Raw genomic sequence first — 20,409 nt, forward strand, 5'->3', positions numbered from 1 at the left:
CAAAATGGTTACAAATTAAGAAGTCTGACATGCCAAGTGTTGGTACAAATGTGGCGCAATGGAAAGATCTATAACATACTGGAATGTAACTCGGAATCACTTTAGAAAACTATTTGTAAACAATATGCTGAAATTGAACATATGAATACCCTATGACCAAGCAATCCCACACTGTATGTGTAAATCCAATAGAAAAACATTGCTGTGGTTTGAATGTTTATGTCTCCTCAAAATTCATATGCTGAATCCAAACTTCCGAGGTGACGGTATTAAGAGGTAAGACCTTTGGGAGGTGATTAGGTCATGAGGGTGAAACGCTCATGAATGGAACCTTTATAAAAGAGGCCCAAGGGAGCTTGCTTGCTCCTTTCACCATGTGATGAGAAGTCAACAGTCTGCAACCAGGAGGAGGGCCTTCACCAGAACCTGACCATGCTGGTACCTTTACCTTGGACTTCCCATCATCCAGAACCCTGAGAAATAAATTTCTGTTGTTTATGAGTCACCCAGTTTACGGTATTTTGTTATAGCAGCCTGAGCAAACTAAGATAAATATGTACCAGGGCACTAAAAGACACATACAGAAATGTTCACTACAGCATCACCTGTAATAGCCCCAAATTGAAAACAGCCCAAATATCCAACTAATATTTGGGTTAGTGGACTTAATAAATATTTGTGATATATTCATACAATTAACTACTACACAGCAAAGAAAATGACTGAAGAGCTACAATATGCAAAAATATGGATGGTTCTCATAAATACAATGTTGAATGAAAAGAAGCCAGCAACATATCATTTATTTTATATCAAATAAAAAAATAGGTAAAACTAAACTGTAATATCAGAAGTTAGCATCGCTGTTACCTTGTGGGAAACAGAAGCTATGATCGTGAGGGAAAATGATGTGGGTTTCTGGGGTACTGACAAACACCTATTTTTTTTTCTTTTTACTGGGGTGCTGCTCACACATTTGTTCATTCGATAATTCTTGGAGGTATACATTTGCTTTGTATAGTTTTCTGTATGTATGTTACACTTCAATTAAAAACATAATAATCCACTATTTCCTAATTTTTCTCTAGCTCTAAGATTATAAACTTACATGTTATTTTGGACATTTAGTTTTCTTGGACTCCCCCTGTTCATAGCCGGGCATGGTGCTAAGTCCTTTTACCATTTCTTCCAGTCACCTCCTGTTTAGCATAAGTCCTCAACCACCCAAGTCTTCCTCACTATACCAGCTTTCCATGATGGAATATTGAGGAACAATATTCATCAATAGGACTAATGTCTTACTACATTCTCCACCAAAAGCCTTATGAGAGAGATTCTTTATTACATCCAGTCAAAAACCCCACCAAACAACAAGACCTTCTGGCAATTAACCAGTTTACCAACATTGCCCAATATCATCTTTACATGGCCCTAAGTCTCTTTTCCTAGAGGCAACCAAATCTAACTTAAGAGCAATTCCCCATTCAACAATATTCATTCAAATTGTGCTGACTCAACCCTCACTTTCAGAGAAAACTTCCATAGAATCAGTACTCTTTACACGTTTTTTTCCTATAAACTATATCTCTCTGCAGTTATATCGAATACAAGTTTATATTCATCTTTGTAACATTTGGTAGGCTTTAATTCACTATGTGATTTTTTTTTTTCTAATTGCTACCTAGCAAAGAATCTTCCTAATGAGACTTCTATGCTCTGCCTGCCTAATTTAGAATTAGCAAACAGCTGTGAATCTATTATATGCCAAGCACTGAATCGGGTAACTACACATTATTTAATCTAAGCATTATGCCCTGTGAAGCACACAGTGTTATTCCCATTTTACAGAGGAGAAATCTGAAGCTCGGAAGGTTACACAACACAAAAAAATAGAACTCAGATTTGAATTCAGGTCTTGTAATTCCTGGGCTCACTCAGCTAAAATCACACTTGTATAAAGCTTAAATATAAAAGTCTCTACATAATAAGTGTCTAACAAACACCTATAATAAGACATTCAAAATGCACTGTAATATTTTAAAGCTGGATTTTGAAAGGGAGACTAGGATGACAGGGAGGGGGTTAGATGTATACTAAAAGCCACTTGATGTTAGGAATAGTTAAAGAAATGATCCTTTTTTTCTTTCCTTTTTTTTTTTTCCTGGTTTTGCTCTGTCACCTAGGCTGGAGTACGGTGGTGCAAATGTGGCTCACTACAGCCTAGATTTCCTGGGCTCAGGCAATCCTCCCATCTCAGCTTCCCATGTAGTTGGGACTACAGGCACATGCCACCACGCCTGGGTAATTTTTTACAAATTTTTATATAAAGACAGGGTTTATTTTGTTGCCCAAGCTGGTCTCAAACTCCTGGGCTCAAGCAATTCTCTCATTTTGTCCTCCCAAAGTGCTGGGATTAAAGGCATGAGCCACTGTGCCTGGCCAGAAAGGTAATAATTGTTGGTAACTTGCTATTAATGACTGACCTGGTTTTATGATAGAAGATACCTTGGGATAATAAAAGAAAGTGGAAAAAAAAGTTACTCAAAGAAACTATCAGGGGAGTCATGAATGACTGTAAGTACAATGCAAGACTCAGTATGATATAGCAAACTAAGCATGCTCATTTATGTTGGTGACTATATAAAATTTGTATAACTTTTAGGAATGCAACCTGGCAATATGTATCAAAACTCTTTAAAAGGCTCATATCTTTTGACTTAATAATTCTACCTTTGGGTATCTATTGAAGGAAACAACCCCTTAATAAAGTTTTACTTTATGTATACAGATGTCCACAGAATTNTTTGTCCTCCCAAAGTGCTGGGATTAAAGGCATGAGCCACTGTGCCTGGCCAGAAAGGTAATAATTGTTGGTAACTTGCTATTAATGACTGACCTGGTTTTATGATAGAAGATACCTTGGGATAATAAAAAGAAAGTGGAAAAAAAAGTTACTCAAAGAAACTATCAGGGGAGTCATGAATGACTGTAAGTACAATGCAAGACTCAGTATGATATAGCAAACTAAGCATGCTCATTTATGTTGGTGACTATATAAAAATTTGTATAACTTTTTAGGAATGCAACCTGGCAATATGTATCAAAACTCTTTAAAAGGCTCATATCTTTTGACTTAATAATTCTACCTTTGGGTATCTATTGAAGGAAACAACCCCTTAATAAAGTTTTTACTTTATGTATACAGATGTCCACAGAATTTTTTAAATTAAAAAATAGAAATAAACTAATTTAAAATAGTTAAATAAACCTATTTTAGGACTTTTTCCACATTTCTTCTAAGTCTACCTAACAAATTTCTCTACTTTTAAGCCACACTTCTTTGCCATTGTTTTTAGATATGGCTGATTCGGTACTTCAACTATAGATTAGGCTGGGCGCGGTGGCTCACACCTGTAATCCCAGCACTTTGGGAGGCCGAGGCGGGTGGATCACAAGGTCAGGAGATCGAGACCATCCTGGCTAACACAGTGAAACCCCATCTCTACTAAAAATACACAAAATTAGCTGGGCACGGTGGCAGGCGCCTGTAGTCCCAGCTACTCGGGAGGCTGGGGCAGGAGAATGGCGTGAACCCAGGAGGCGGAGCTTGCAGTGAGCCCAGATCGCGCCACTGCACTCCAGCCTGGGTGACAGAGTGAGACTCCGTCTCAAAACAAACAAACAAACAAAAACACTATAGATTATACATATTTGATTACAGTACTGCTATCACAGTACTTTAACATGTTTCATGGCCTAGATCATGAGATCCTTAAGAGCAGAAACTAAGAGTCACATCAGTATCCTTAGCACATAGCAGTTAGTAAATACACTTTACAGAAATGAAGTGATAAATTACATAGGATCTACACTTGGATGGGAGTGTGGTCCACAGAGGATGAATGTGAATTTTCTGAAGATCTATCCAATAAGCAGAAGCTGCAACTATCAGAAGGTATAAGGAACCCACTACTAGCCCAAGGAGTAGATTTCCTATTAGAGGATGTAGCAGTAGCTATATGACCCTGATAATGTTTTCATGGAGGGGGTATTAACAACATGATAGAGATCATGGTGACATTACATAGTGTACTGGTAAGAACATGGGCTCTGAAGTGATACATACCTAGGTCTGACCCAGGTCTGCCTTAATTTGCTTATCCATAAAATAAAGGTGATTATGATAAAATCTCCTTTACAAACTTATTGTGAGGATTAAATAAGATAACACATATAAAAGCTTGGCATAGTGCTTGGCTCATAGTAAGTATTCAATACAGTTCACTATTATTATTACCTTTCAAACGTCTGGTTTCTACCCATTCCAGTTGATTCAAAATGGGAAAGAAAGAAAAATCAAATAAATCTAGGCAGCATCTTTAGGAAATGTGAAGTTGAGGAATAAAACTTCACATTCTGGAGGCATAGTTATTATATTCGTCACTTTTATTACTGGCAGATTTGGATGCTGGAGAAAAACAGAATAAAGAATCCGGTCAATATTTTTAAATGGAATTTGGATTTCAAGTAAAAGAAGGGCTTCCTATAAAGAAGTGAAAAGACCGAGAACTAAAGACGGAATGAGTATCATGAGATGGGGGAAGAAAATGCCTGCCTAGAAAATTACTAATCCAATTTACCACTGTGCTGAAGGTACTATACCTTATGCCAGTGCAGCATGGTAATAATAGTAACAGTAATAGTCATAATAACACAGTACTGACAGTAGCTACTACTTACACAATACTTACAATGTGCCAGATACTGTTCTAAATGCATTAGATGTACTCATTCACTTAACCTATTAACTCTAAGAAGAAAGCATTTAGGCTTAAGGGTCAAACAGGTCTGGCATTAAATCTTGGTCTTGCCATTAACAGCCAAAAGCCTCGAGTAAGTTACTTCACTCTGAGCTTTAGTTTCCTAATGTCTAACTGGAGGTGAGAATACCGAACCCACAGGGATAGTATGAGGATTAACCAGAATATATATATATATATATGAACTACTTATCATAGTGCCTGATAGCCAGCAGATATCCTGGTAGCGATATCTTTATTATTACTGTTAATATATTGTTAAATCTTAGGACCAAAGATATCATTTGGTAGGCCTGCAGTGTAGTTTAGAAGAAAATCTTTTTTCTTCCTTCTTGAGTTCCTCTTCTGCCTTTCAAAAAAATAGTAAGCATTCTACATTATTAAGCTTTTCTCAGAATGAACTATATATAAAATAAAAAATAGGTTATTATAGAGACAAAAAGACCTTTGGAGAAGGTGAGATGATACATTACACTGACTAGTTTCACAGTAATTCTAATGTGCTCCCAGCTATATTTGGTGTATGGTAGATTTAGTTACTGATTACAAATAATTGATTAGTTACTGATTAGTGGCAAATATTGAGCAAATTTAACTCTCTTTATAGATGGTGCAGTTTAAAAAAAATAAACCCATAATCTCAAACTATGTTGTTGAGAATATAAATTGGGGAAACTTCTTTGGAGGGCAATTTGGCAATATCTATCAAAATTGAAATATGCTTATATTCCCTTTAGCCCCAAAATTTGAGTCTAATACTTTATCCTACACAGGGTTTCACACATATGCATAAAGACAGATGGACAGAGATAGTGATTGCAGAACTGAGGGTCACAGCAAACTACTGGAAATACCCTAAATATTCATCAATAGGGAATGGGTTGAATAAATTATGGTATTGTCATACAATGGAATAAAATGCAGCTATTTCTATACATACTCATTTGGAACATTTTTCAAGATATGTAGATATGTGAGGAAAAGTACAGACAGTGTGTAATATACTATAATACTATTTGCATAAAGGGGGAGAGATGAACATAAATACTATATGTATACAAGCATATGTTTGTCTCTGAAAGGATACATAAGAAATGAGTAATTATGTTTATCTCTGGAAAGGGCAACTAGAAACAGGAAAAGGAGGGGCAGAGGATGGAGAAAGGTTTGCTTTTCACACACATCCTTTACATTCTTTGAATGTTTTAACTATGTAATATATAATGTATTCAAAACTTAAAATCCATTAAAAGACCCTTTGACTAGCTTTAAACATTTTGTTTTCTTCATCCCCAAGGAATAGTAGTGTTAAAATACTACACTTTCTTAAATAGTGCTGAAAAGAATAAAAATGGCATATGGCTAGGGGAATCTTCCAAAGAAACTACTCTACTCAGCCATCTCCTGTTCTTTTCTCTGCCTTTTAAGGTCACAGTAATATGATAGAAAATCTGGGACTCACACCATCTGTCCAGACAGTTCTATCACTGCTCATTTCTCTTGTTAAATAATCAGAACACTTCACACTTCCCAAACACTGCTACTATAAAGAGCTGTTAAAGCAGAATGAAAGAAGCTTTTTCTCTCCAGAAATGTAGTAGTTGGAAATGAACAGTTCTTTTGAGGTTTGCAGGTTTCGGATCATGCCAGTGAGAGAAAAAATTCAAGCCTTAGAAATAAATTTAAGAATAATAGTATTCTAATACTGGCTCTAGAAATTACTTTCTTAGAAAAAAGGTGACATTCTCATAGAAGTTCTCTAAGAACAGACATAACAGTTTAATATTGAGATGATTATACAGGTCTCTAATCTGTAAATTTCTCATGAGACTAAAAAGAGAAATAGTTTTCTTTGCTGCTGCTGCTGCTGCTACTACTACTACTACTACTACTACTACTACTACTACTACTACTACTATTACAACTATAGTTGTATTAGTAACAGCAGGTAATAATTACTTAGCTACTACTACTACTACTACTATTACAACTATAGTTGTATTAGTAACAGCAGGTAATAATTACTTAGCACCCAGGACATCCTGACACTCCTCAAAGCTCTTTTTGTGTATTAATTCTTTTAATCCTTAAAACCACTCTATATGGCAATTTCTACATAATTTCCATTTTACAGCTGAGGAAACTTAGGCAGAGAGGTTAAATAACTTGCTCAAAGTAATACAGCTGGTAAAATAAAGAGCTGAGATTCAACAGCAATCACACTGGCTTCAGAATATCTACCTCTGAAGGTTGTTATGAGGATTAGATGGGTTAATAGATGTAAAATGTTCAGAATAGTGCCTGACACACAGTAGAATTACTCAATGTAATAGATAAAATGATTACTGTTCAGAAAAGCTGAAGGCCACAAATTAGGGTGGAGCTAAGTTTTCCCAGGTCAGCCTGACTCAAAGACCCATGCTCTTCAGGTTCCCATTCTCATTCTCTCTCTCAGAACTGAGAATAGACGAGCTGTATCATCAACTTGGACTGACAAACCCAGGGACACTTCCTCCTCACAAACTGTCCTTCTAGGTATTTTCACTTCACAGGCATAACTGGACTGTATGGGTAAGAAAAGTGTTAGCTAGTAATGGAGTCCTGAAAAAGGTTTTTGGTTTTCTTTTCATTTTCAGTTACTTCTTTATTTCTATCTCCTGAAATTATTTCTGTAGTGCCTTTATAAGTACTTATTTGATTCATACTTGAATTTTTTTCCTGTTTTGGCCTGAGTGCCTCCGTTCCACACGTGATCAGTTTCTTCATAGAAGAAAAAAATGTCAAGTTTTACATCGTCTTTTCCCTGGAAGGATAGTTCCAAGCTGTCTTCTACCTATGGGGAAGATGGAAACCTTCACACACTGAAACAAAGGAAATACATTTTCAAAACCTTTTTTTAAAAGAAAATAAAGAAAGAGATTCTTAAGTTTTACATACATAGATTATTCACTCTAAGATGCACATTTTTTCAAGTTAAAGCACCTCTGAAACTGGGGTGCATCAGTAACATATCATTTAATTTCTTAACTGCATCTAAAATAATGTTGTTTCTTATAATTGATGATAACTCAGAGTAAATGATTTATGGTAATTATCACTGCAGAAAAAAATAGAAACATCCTATTCCAGAGCAGATTTCTGATTAAAAAAGGAAAAGTACCAAAGAAATATTATTTCCTTTAATAACCAAATAAAACTATCAGGAAATAAGTCTCTCATAACAATCAATCAATAAGTACTTAAGTGGTATTCCTCATAGCCACACACATAAATAGTTTAGATCATTATACTACACACATGGAAAAAAGAAAAAAATAAAAGTCAAGGTAAAAAATGTAAATAATTCTGAGAACATTTCCCTAAAGAAAACTTATCATACAAATAATTACGTTCCCATTGGACTTGGTACATATGTCTGCCACAGCACTCATCACTGAATAATTATGTATGTAGTCTTTCCCCCTCTCAATTAGACAGTGAGCTTCTCAAGGGTAAGAACTATCATTTATTCATCTTTGTGTCCCAGGTGCAGAGGACAGTGCCATACTTATAGTGAACGTTTGGTAAATGTTTGCTGAATAACTAGAGCTCTATTACTTGACTTTGACCTCAGTAAAATACTTTATTTATATTTTTTAGTGAAATAAAATAATTATTTATGATGGAAAAAATAATTTTCTAATGACTAAACATATTTTTACTTGCTTGTAGGATAACACCTCCAAGGGGACAAGCAAATTAAGAACAAAATGATTGCAAGAGATCATGGGCTTAGGGCATAGGAATCAAATTGTCTAGAGGGAGATTTCATGTAGGCCACAATGACCTATCCCTGTTTGACGTCTGAGCAAACTGCTGTAGCCTAGGACATGTAAGATAAACAAGAAATTGAAGTACTTATTTGAAATGATTCTATATTTCTATCCCTTAGCAATCAATGGGATATTTTATGTTGATAATGACATCGGTAAATTAAATGACTCATGAGAAATAATGTAACTCCAGGTACGGTGGGTGGGATTTTTACTTATTATATTAATTATATATTATATTGATTTTATATTACATTGTTGCCTAATATAATAGCAATACATTCACCCATAAGAGTTCAAAATCCTTCTTTTCTCATTATTATTAGTTGCTGCAAAAGTAATGGCAATTACCACAATTACTTTTGCACCAACCCAATAGAAAGTCAGATTTTCTTGCTTTTACCTAGATACTGCAGAAATTACAAGTGGTAACAGGCTTCTGCTGAACTCATCCTAGTCAATACTGAGTGATAAAATTATGTATGTAGCATTCTTACCCATATCTGAGTTGCTTAATATAAACTTTACAATTGAGATACATTATTTATGAAATGAAGCCGACTTTTGTTACTGACCTTCCCAAATTTGTGTTTGAGCGGAAGTCCTGCATCCTGAAATGCTAAAATAATATCAGATTTGTAATCTCGTATAAAAATTCCTAGGTCAACATCTTTGCTATAAGGAATAATGTTGCATTGTCGATACCATCCTAAAAAGAAGATTAAATTTTTTTTAACAAAATTTAGGTTTGGAAAAAATTAGTTATTATAACAAATTATATTTGTAACAAGGATTTTTTTTTTTAAAGAGACAGAGCCTCACTATATTGCCCAGGCTGTACACAAACTCCTGGCTCACATGACCCTCCTGCTTTGGCCTCTCGAGTGGCTGGGGCTACAGAATGGATTTTATTTCCCAGGATTAGACTGAAGGTGCTTTACCAAAATTATTTTTAAAAATTAAATCTCAAACTAAATGACTTTGTTTGAGCAGTCACCTGAACCTTCTGGCTATCTACGTATCTATTTTTACTGTCTGAGCACTCTCAGCTTTCTCAAAAACTTTCATGATATATTTTAGCTTCTGAACAAACCATTAGCTTTAATAATACTAACTTGCTGATGAGAATGTTTAATCATTAATCTCTAGTGATAGAGGGGGCTGTTAAGATATGCAAAAAAATATTTCTTTTGCTTAACCAATATATTTTTCTTAACGAATAATTTGTAGAACTTAACAGCTCTCAACAGTGACCACCTGATTGGCCATATGGAAAAAAAAAAGCAGTAGCAGCTTCAATTTTCAACACACTGCCAAATGATATTTCTAAGTGTTTACCATGTATGTGCTCTCAATTCGTTGCTATAGCACTGTTCTGAAGAAATAAAACATATACCTTAATATTATTAAGGACTCCTGGGTCTCCCCTATGATCTTTCTAATCCATTTCATTCCAATTCTTTCAAAAGTAAATAAATGATTACAATTATCCTGATAGGCATTGCTATTGGTTAATATTGTTTGGAATTCTAAAATAATTCTATTAAAGAATTATAAACAATTAAAAATAGAAGTTTTCTTAAATATCATCTAATACAACTCCCTCATAAGTGCCCTTAAGTCAAGAAAACCACGAGACTGAAAACTCAAAACAAATCATGTCAAATGACTATGAAGTGTCTTTGATGACACACATTATAAAACAATCTTGTTTCTAAAAACTTAAACCTTAAAGCAAATATCACGTAGATGTGTGAGATGTACCTTTTTTTTTTTTTTTTTTTTTTTTTTTTCGCTTTTTAGTGGTAAGCTACTTGGCAAGAAGAACCATGTAAATTTTCAACAAAGGCTAATAGATAGGATAACCATATATTCCAGTTTATGTCTGTTGTACCAACATAATTATTAATGGTGCTTCCTTTCACTCTAAGACTCTTGAATTGAACAATAAATTGGATGGCAACCCTAGCCCTATAAAGGCAGGAGTTGAATTAACTTCTGTACAGATACGGTTATTATAAAGAAAAAGAAAATACAGCTATAATTAACTATCATGATAATCAAGAGACAACAAATAAAAACAAAAACAAAATTTAAGATTCTAAATAATTCTAAATTCCAAAGAAGTTTGATTTAATGGACAGTGGACAGAGATCCAGAAATAATTCACAGATTCTAATAGCAACTTGCTTAAGAAAAGTCTGTATGTCCATGTCAGATGAACAGTGATGTCTAGTTAGTGATACTACCAACGACCAAGGAAAGGTTGATGGAAGACCTTACGACACTCCCTTCAATGTTCCTTTCATTAGAAACATTTGGTGCAATGCAAGCTGTTTGTATGGTATAGAAGTAACGAAATAGAGGGTTTTTTATAATTATTAAAAAAGGCAATAAACCATCTTTGGGATAGAAATAATAAAATGCTAATTTAAAGATCATCCGATAATCAACTATAGTAGTCCCCCCATATCCGTGGTTTCGCTTTTAGCAGTTTCAGTTACCTGTGGTCAACCACACTCTGAAGATATTAAATGGTAAATTCCAGAAATAATTCAGAAGTGTTAAATCAAATATTTCAGGGCTCAGATCTAGCCTCTGTGAAACATTCCGTGATTTGCCCAGGAAGTTTTCAATAGTAGACTAACACCACATCATAATGCCTACATCCTTCATCTCCCTTCATCTCATCATGTAGGCATTTTATCATCTCACATTATCATAAGAACAGTGAGCACAGTAAAATAAGATATTCTGAGAGACAGAGATCACACTCACAACTTTTATTATAGTATTGTTAAAACTGTTCCATTTTGGCCGGGCGCGGTGGCTCAAGCCTGTAATCCCAGCACTTTGGGAGGCCAAGGCGGGTGGATCACAAGGTCAGGAGGTCGAGACCATCCTGGCTAACACAGTGAAACCCCGTCTCCACTTAAAAAATACAAAAAATTAGCCGGGCGAGATGGCGGCGCCTGTAGTCCCAGCTACTCGGGAGGCTGAGGCAGGAGAATGGCGTGGACCCGGGAGGCGGAGCTTGCAGTGAGCTGAGATCCGGCCACTGCACTCCAGCCTGGGCGACAGAGCGAGACTCCGTCTCAAAAANGATAAGGGGGGACTATTGTATAGTCTACATGTTCTGATATAAATTTTATACATATTATTTATAAATTTTAGTAAACACAAACATGGCCTTTCTAACAATCTTTTTTATAATTCTCAAATTAATTTCTTTAAGGAAATCAATAGATCCTTGCTACATGCACTCATGTTTATTCTGTCTATACATATGACTCTTCAAATATCACTGATATTTTGTCATCTCAAGTAGAAATCCCTAAAGTGAGAGGACAAAAATGACAAAAAGACAAATGGAAAGTCATAAGAATTTTACCTAGACAAGTCCCACTGCTCAGCCAGAACGGTACTCCCAATTTGTTTAATGTTTTCGCTGCTAGTTGCAGTAATTCCTTTGCACTCTTCCGAAAGGCCATGGCTTCCACAGTGTTATCATCAAGGTACTGCTACAGATATAATAAATCATCAGCTATTACAGCCATTTCTAAATTGCTAGGAAACTTTCTGTGGCATCTGAATTAAATTTGAAAATTAACCCCAGGCTGAGTACAGTGGCTCATGCCTGTAATCCCAGAACTTTGAGAGGCCAAGGCAGGTGGATCACTTGGGGTCAGGAGTTCAAGACCAGCCTGGCCCACATGGCAAAACCCATCTCTACTAAAAACACAAAAACTAGCTGAGAGTGGTGGACCATGCCTGTAGTTCCAGCTACTCAAGAGGCTGAGGCAAGAGAATCACTTGAACCTGGGAGGTGGAGGTTGCAGTAAGCCAAGATCACACCACTATACTCCAGCCTGGGTGACAGAATGAGACTGTCTCAAAAAAAAAAAAAAAAAAAAAAAAAAAAAAAAAAAAAAAAAAAAAAAAAAAAACACACCCCTATACCCCCCCGGGGGGGAAAAAAAAAAAGTCTCAAAAAAAAAAAAAGAAAGAAAGAAAAGAAAAGAGAACAAAAAAGAAAACTAACCCCATATAATATTTTTTCTATTATAAAAATCGCATTTTATAGTTACTTGTTTGTCCCACATTAAAATGAACACATTAAGAGTAGATTCTTGGAGAGATAAATTTAAAGGGAAAGAATAGAACCACGATTCCCAAAGGCTGAGACATCCTTTTATCAGTTCCCTCCTCTACATTGCAATTTAGTAGCTGGACAGTCAGGATAAAATAAGGCTAATTATGAGAGCTACAAACAGAGCTGAAACAAAATGAATTTAATAATGTTTTCACCATTCAGTGATTCTATTGGTCTTTAGAGACTGTGTAGTATAGTAGAAAGAGCCTGAGATTTTGAATCAGATTATCAAATCTAGCATACTTCTTTTTAGCTGTGATCATATGCACATCATCTTCACTTTCTATAAGGAAAGTGAATTCATTTTATCATTATATCTCCCGTGGGTAGAGTACTGCCTGAATATTTGTTGAATGAATGAAATAATGTAAGAATAAACAAATCTCTCCTATATCTAATTCTTTTGTTTTTGTTTAAAGATAATTATTATACTTCGTAGGACGGCTGTGAAGATTAAAGGAGAAAAATGTCTTGCAAATTGTAAGGCCACAGATACCATTTACTCATCTTGGTTTTCTGATTCTCTTCATTTTTAGAGTGTTCTGGAGCTGAGGAAAGCACTCTAAATTCTACAGTGATGCTTTGCTACCTATGGGACAAAATCTAAACTTCTTGTCCTGGTGGACATAAACACTGTGTTCTTGTTCCTGACTACTGGGGTCCAGCCTCATCTGCACTCTCCTCACACTTCATTTTACAACTTGTAAACCCCCAAATATACCACAATAACTTGTAACTCCTCAAATATACCACAACTTTTCAAGCCTCCACACCTGTTGTTTTCTTTGTCTGATATGGCCCTGACCAACAAAATCTTTCAAGTCTCAGCTCCAACCTCTGCAAAACACTTCCCGATTTTCTCAGGAAGACGTATGTATTTATTCTTCCAATGTTCCTATTCAGGAAGTGTTTCTATTCAACATTTGTAGAACAAATAATTATGTTTGGTTCTAGATATACAAAGACAAATGAATTATCTTTTTCCATAACAAGCTTATGATAGTTACCACTTGTAAATACTTTTACTATAATTCATATCATATTTAATCCTAATCATCAATTTTATTTGATATTCCCTCCACTAGACTGTAAAGATGGTTCCCTGAGGGCAAGTACTACATCCTTCATCACTATATCTACAGGTTTAGAATGATGCCTGGCAAATAATGTCTGAAAAACACATACTGATGAATGGGCAAATGAATAAATGATTGATTAAGCCCCTCCCAGGCCTGCAACATTCTAAAATATCCTGTAATTCTTTTACAGTATAGTAGGCAAGAATATAGATTCCTGATGGACTATACGAATCTTAAGCAAAAAGTGCCCTACCTTCAGTAAGAAGAATTTCTTGCAGATAAGTCACTGTCTACAGAATATACAAATTACACACGATCCTTCATTTTGAATACATCTCTTTCCTCAAAGCCATAAATGCTCTTACAATAAATGACTGGAATGAGAGATACATGTTCTAATGCTTGTTGTAGTAGGAAAAGCCTGGAGCTAAGAGGTGGAGACCTAGGATTTAGTCCATGCTCAACCAGCGATGACTGTGTTACTGACATCTTGAAAGATCAATTTTCTTACCTGTTAAGATAATCCTTGCCTTACTACACAGAGTGACTAAAAGGATTAAAAAGCAGATACGAAAAATTCATGCTGTACAAAAATATCAGGTCTGATAGTTACCTCTTGCTGGTACTGCCTCCATGTGGACATATTCCCACCCCAATCTACTTTTCCTAACATGATACTCTCAGAAACTCCATTTCTTTTTTTTTTTTTTTTTTGGAGACAAAGTCTTCCTCGCTCTGTTGCCCAGGCTGGAATGCAGTGGCATGATCTTGGCTCACTGCAACCTCCACCTTGTGGGTTCAAGTGATTCTTCTACCTCAGCCTCCCAAATAGCCAGAATTACAAGTGCACACAACCATGTCCAGCTAATTTTTTTATTTTTTGTAGAGCCAGGGTTTCGCCATGTTGCCCAGAGAGGTCTCAAACTCCTGAGCTCGGGCAATCCAGCCACCTTGGCCTCCCAAAGTACTAGGATTACAGGCATGAGCCATGGCACCCGGCCCGAAATTCCATTTCTTAGAACTGATCCTTGTATGTGTTAAAGTGCAGACAAGCATACAGCTATATACCTTAAACATCTGTTACAAAATTTAAACATTTTAGTATACATACTTTTTTTTTTTCATTTAAAAATATCCTGCGCAAGATAGATTAAAGAGTTGAAAGTAAAACCCAAAACTATAAAAACCCTGGAAGACAACCTAGGCAATACCATTTAGGACATAGGCACAGGCAAAAATAGGCACAGGCCAAAAGAAATTGCAACAAAAGCAAACTGACAGATAGGATCTAATTAAAATAAAGAGCTTCTGCATAGCAAAAGAAACTATGAATAGAGTGAACAGATAACCTACAGAATGGGAGAACATTTTTGCAAACTATGGTTTGCAAACCATAGATATTAGGTCTAATATCCAGCATCTATCAGGAACTTAAACAAATTTACAAGAAAAAAACCAAACAACCCCATTAAAAAGTGGGCAAAGGACATGAACAGACACTTTTCAAAAGACATACATGTGGCTAACAATCATATGAAAAAAGTTCAACATCACTGATCATTAGAAAATGCAATAAAAAACAATAAGATACTATCTAATACCAGTCAGAATGGCTACTGTAACAAGTTAAAAAAATAATAATAAAATAAAATAAAAAATCCCAGATATTGGTGAGGTTGTGGAGAAAAAGGAACACTTATACATGGTTGGTGGGAGTGTAAATTAGTTCAACCATTGTGGAAGACAGTGTGATTATTCCTCAATGACCTAAAGACAGAAATACCATTTGAACCAACAATTCCATTATCAGGTATATACTGAAAGGAATATAAATCATGCATTCTATTATAAAGACACATACATATGTGTTCCCTGCAGCACTATTCACAATAGCAAAGGCATGGAATCAATCTAAATGCTCATCAATGATAGACTAGATAAAGAAAATGTAGTATATATACATCATGGAATACTATGTAGCCATAAACAAGATCATGTTCTTTGCAGGGACATGGATGGAGCTGAAGGCCATTATCTTTAGCAAACTAACACAGGAACAGAAAACCAAATACTTCGTGTTCTCACTTATAAGTGGGAGCTAAATGATGAGAACACATGGACACATAGAGGGGAACAACACACAGTAGGTCCTTTTAGAGGGTGGGAGGAGAGAGAGGATCAGGAAAAATAACTAATAGGTACTAGGCTTAATACTTGGGTGGTGAAATAATCTGTACAACTAACCCCCCCAACACAAATTTACCTATGTAACAAACTTGCACCTGTACCCCTGAACTTAAAAGTTAAAAATAAAATAAATAAGTAAACCAATAAAAATAACTCCCGAGTACAAATCTCAGGATTACTATACCTCTAAAAAAAAGACAAAATTAATATCCTAATTTAAATATCATGTTTGATTTTTCCTATTCAGCCAATGAATGGGGACACAAAGCCCAAGAAGAATCCTGGAATCCAAAAGCACAAATCTTATATCAAAGAATAAGATGATAGAAGGTACCAACTTTTATTGTAGATGAGGAAAGCAAGGCTCAGAAAATCACCCAAAATCTTAGAGCAAATTAGTAGAAGTAAAACAAGAATGTTGCTATCTAGATATTCCTAGGCCAGGTATACAGGTATTTCCAACTTTCCTTTTGGTTTTTCACTGATATTCAACAGACTGGAGCTCATTAATTATCTTGTGATGGTTTTTGCTAAAACAAAATCAAATTCAGGAAAACGTATGCTATTCTAGTTTTTGAACTTCATGGTAGATTGAGAAAACAATTAAAAGTAAATAAAGTCTGCCTCTCTTCCTGAACTATTCGATACTAAAACCATTAGATGGGGCAGAACAAGAAAGGTTTTTGTGCAAAGGGATTGCCTGATATGGGGTGTCAGAGCCTGGGCAGGTAATGAGAGCACCCACATGAAGAGGGTAGGAGAGTGTCCAGGGTGGGGAGTCAGGGCCCAAGCAGGGTGAGGAGAGCCTCTCTGCAGAAAAGCAGCCAGGTATGGGAAGTCAAAGCCTGAACAGGGTAAGAAGAGTGCCTCTTCCTGGGTGCAGTCCAGCAGGGTATAGCAGTGCCCAGGTAGGGTGAGAAGAACAGCCACATGGTGGGGGCAGGAAGGGGAGGACACGTGTTGGAAGACTGGTTACATACAGGGCGACTGAACAACTAAGTAAACATTAGGGACAATGGGAGTCAGGTTTCTCACGATTTGAGAAGGGAGTTGCAAATACGGAAATGAACTCTGTTGTTTAATTGGAACTTTGGACTGGAGATATCATTGTGAATTCAGAGGTTTCAATACATAGACACAGAAATAAATACACACAGACATACACACCCTACCCCTGTCCACTGAGAGAAACTTTCTGCAGCAAAACCCAAATAGCAATGGGTACACCTGGCATCCAGGTCTTGGCTTCTAAAAGGAAATAGGACTTAAAGAAATGGCTGATCCCAGGGTGGAGGCAGGAAAATTATAAGATGAACCCAGAATATCTTATAGTGCCAAAAAGTAATAAAGTGTTCAAAAAATAATGGAGACAAGTAAAAAGACACAGCATTGTGAAGAGTTTCTACTGGCCAAATATGGAACAATCTGAAGATCAAAATACATAATGAAAATAATGGACTATAACCCATAGGGTAAAATAGGAAACCATGAATTTATATTGATATGAACAAATAAATTGAAAATGTAATGAGGAAAACAATATTTACATAGTTTTAAAGTAACTTCTTGCCAGACGCTTATTATTATAAAGGAAAAAACCAGAAACTTCATAGTGGTAAAGATATGAAGTTTCAGATAGCACTTTAATCAGGTGAACAATGTGAATATCAACAGTAATGGGACAAATCAAAATTATGCAGTGCCCAGTGAGATGTAATGAGAGCACAGCACCACATCTATACCTTCTAAAGAAGTATAACCTAAATCTAACATGAGGAACCCCCAGACAAACCCCAAATGAGGCACACTGCACAAAACATCTGGCTTGTAACCTTCAGAAGTATTAGTCATGAAAGTAATAAAAGAACTGAGAAACTGTCCCAGACTGAAGAAGATTAAGGATACAGGAAAATTAAGACAACGTGTGATTTTGAATCGAATCCTTTTATTACAAAGGTTACTACTGGGACAACTGACAAAACTTGAATAGGGATTAAATGCTAAAAATGTACATGTTAATTTCCTAGCTTTCATATCAGGACATGTAGAGAATGTTCCTCTGTTTTAAAAAATACTAAATTTTTTGAAGTTGTGGGACATCTGGTCAACATCTTACTCCCAAGTGGTTCAGAAAAAAAAAAAAAAAAAGCTTTTGGTACTGTACTTGCAGCTTTTTTGTATTTAAAAGTGCTTTTAAAATTATTTTAAAAAAAGACAGGAGGCTGCTTTATGAGATCTATTAGATTAATTCATTGCTTGTTTTACACCAAAGCATTACATTTAAGACTGTTTGGCGCCATCAAGTGTTCAAATACATCTATGTTCACTTTAATTTGAAAACTGACCCTACTGGAGCTTTTCTTTGTGCCAGGTACAGTAGATACTGGGCCAACACAAGTAAATAAAAGAACACTCCTGTTATCAAGCAGTTCATAAAATTTGGTAAGAGGACAAGAAAGATATTCATAATTCACTGTGATAATTGCTATAATAGACATGACAACCACAGCAAACTCCCTTAGGACAGGAAGAGCGGTCAAGTTTAAGCACAAAACTCCATCTCGTCTACTTCCTGTTACTATGTGGTAGGCATATGTCAGGCAGCACTTTTCTACTAGAGTAGGCCCACCCATGCATGTGGCTTTTCAGCTTTTTATTCATGAGGCTGGCTGCATAAATTTCACAGCTCCACAATGACTTAAGGAAACAAGGTTAGGAAGGCCCACTTGGGTTTAGGTGCCACTCGGCTTTAGGTGCCAGTACACTGGATTAGAGAAACCTCAGATTTGTGGGTCTTGGGCACTTGACAGTAACATACTTCATTTTTATATCCCTCATGGATACAGCTTTCTTGGCAGGGAACCCCAGAAAATAAAGGGCAAGTGAAAAAATTCGGGTACCAAAACGCCACTGTAAATTTGCCTGTTTTCACTGTATCTCTGTGTTTCATGTCATCTCCTAGAGCTGAACTTTCATGCCTCTCAAAATCATTTTTATATCCCCAGGGCCAGAAGCCAGGGGAACATAATAAATGTGTATTGAATTGAAAGCTGCAGCAAGAGAATAAAGTTTTAAAAGCGCTTGGTCTTTGTGTAGCACTTATCTTCAAAAACCTTCATAAATGCAAAAAAAATCATATTCAATGCCAACTCTGAAACAAACTATTTTCATGAAGTCTTTTCTAAATCTACATAGTCCATCTTCTATAGTGGCTTTATCATACTTGGACTGAAAATACACCACTTTTTACAAAGTTAATGGGCTATCTTAACTCAAGGCAGAAGCCAGTGCTAAAACTATTAAAGTTATTCAAATAATAAATAAATATCAACCTACTGACTTAGAAAATAGTTTCTTAAAGTTAATTTTAATCTACTTTTTAAAAAACTGAAAGAAAACAATCTAGAAGAAAAGAGACATATCAAAAAAGGATGTTTACTTTTCTATTTTCCATAAGCCCCTTCATCTTCCCACCTTCAAATATTAAAAAATAATCCCAACATTTTCTTTAATTTAAAAGTACACATTTGGTTGTCTCTAACCTGAAAGAATGCTCGAGCTTCTTTATATCTACACTCAATAAACCTAGAGTGTGGTACTTCTTCTACAAAGTGCATTGGATCCTTTGGAATGAGAACTTCCAGTCCATCAAGAGTAACTTGCTGTAACTCTGGCCTGAAAACAAAAGTTAAGATTTATTAATGAGGGGCCGGGGAAAAGGGGAGGAAGACCATTGACAAATACCTAATGCATGTAGAGCTTAAAACCTAGATAACAGGTTGACAGGTGCAGCAAACTACCATGGCACATGTATACCTATGTAACAAACCTGCATGTTCAGTACATGTATCCCACTACTTAAAGTAAAATTTAAAAAAATAATAATAATAAATAATTTTAAAAGATTTATTAAAAAGATTTAACCCAGAATACTGGCAGCCTCTTACAAATATTAAACATTAGCAAAATAACTAAACATCAAGCATAGTTTCATCAATTACATCAGATATCAATTAGCAATTTTAATATGACCTTGAAAAATACGACATCAAACAGTTGAGTTTTAATTATTTTGGTTAATGTGTTTATATATTATTTGTACTTGTTCATATACACTTTGGCATTTTAAGGAGAAACAAAATTTTGTGACATAATTTTAATTATCAGTTTACTTTTAGAGAAGTAAATGTTTTAACACTTAAGTCACACAAGTTAATTACAATGGCCTGAGAATCTCATTAATGGGTAAAATTCTAATCTGCAAATCTATCTTATGTATTTTGGATCCCATACTCCAAAAATATTATTTGAGAGTTTTCCATTCCTATTCATATAAAATTGTACAATCTAGAGATAGC

General features: G+C 35.5%; 1 protein-coding gene across 10 annotated transcripts in view; it reads right to left on the minus strand.

Moving 5' to 3' along the window:
• FKTN (fukutin) overlaps positions 1 to 20,409 on the minus strand; it is a 99,030-nt gene that overhangs the window by 40,953 nt on the left and 37,668 nt on the right. For 6 of the 10 annotated variants that reach the window (XM_017876711.1, XM_017876708.1, XM_017876707.1 and 3 more), the window contains 4 exons: positions 19,594 to 19,726; positions 12,024 to 12,153; positions 9,208 to 9,341; positions 7,526 to 7,653 (listed from right to left, as the gene is read on the minus strand). In XM_017876711.1, the coding sequence (XP_017732200.1) occupies positions 7,526 to 7,653; positions 9,208 to 9,341; positions 12,024 to 12,153; positions 19,594 to 19,726 (525 nt within the window). Of the gene's footprint in view, positions 1 to 4,297; positions 4,469 to 7,525; positions 7,682 to 9,207; positions 9,342 to 12,023; positions 12,154 to 19,593; positions 19,727 to 20,409 lie in introns of all 10 variants that reach the window. The other 4 variants (XR_001886481.1, XR_001886479.1, XR_001886480.1 and 1 more) reach the window with 4 other exon arrangements.

The sequence above is a fragment of the Rhinopithecus bieti genome, unplaced genomic scaffold, assembly GCF_001698545.2.
Source record: "Rhinopithecus bieti isolate Rb0 unplaced genomic scaffold, ASM169854v2 scaffold_9663, whole genome shotgun sequence".
Classification (NCBI taxonomy): Eukaryota; Metazoa; Chordata; class Mammalia; order Primates; family Cercopithecidae; genus Rhinopithecus; species Rhinopithecus bieti.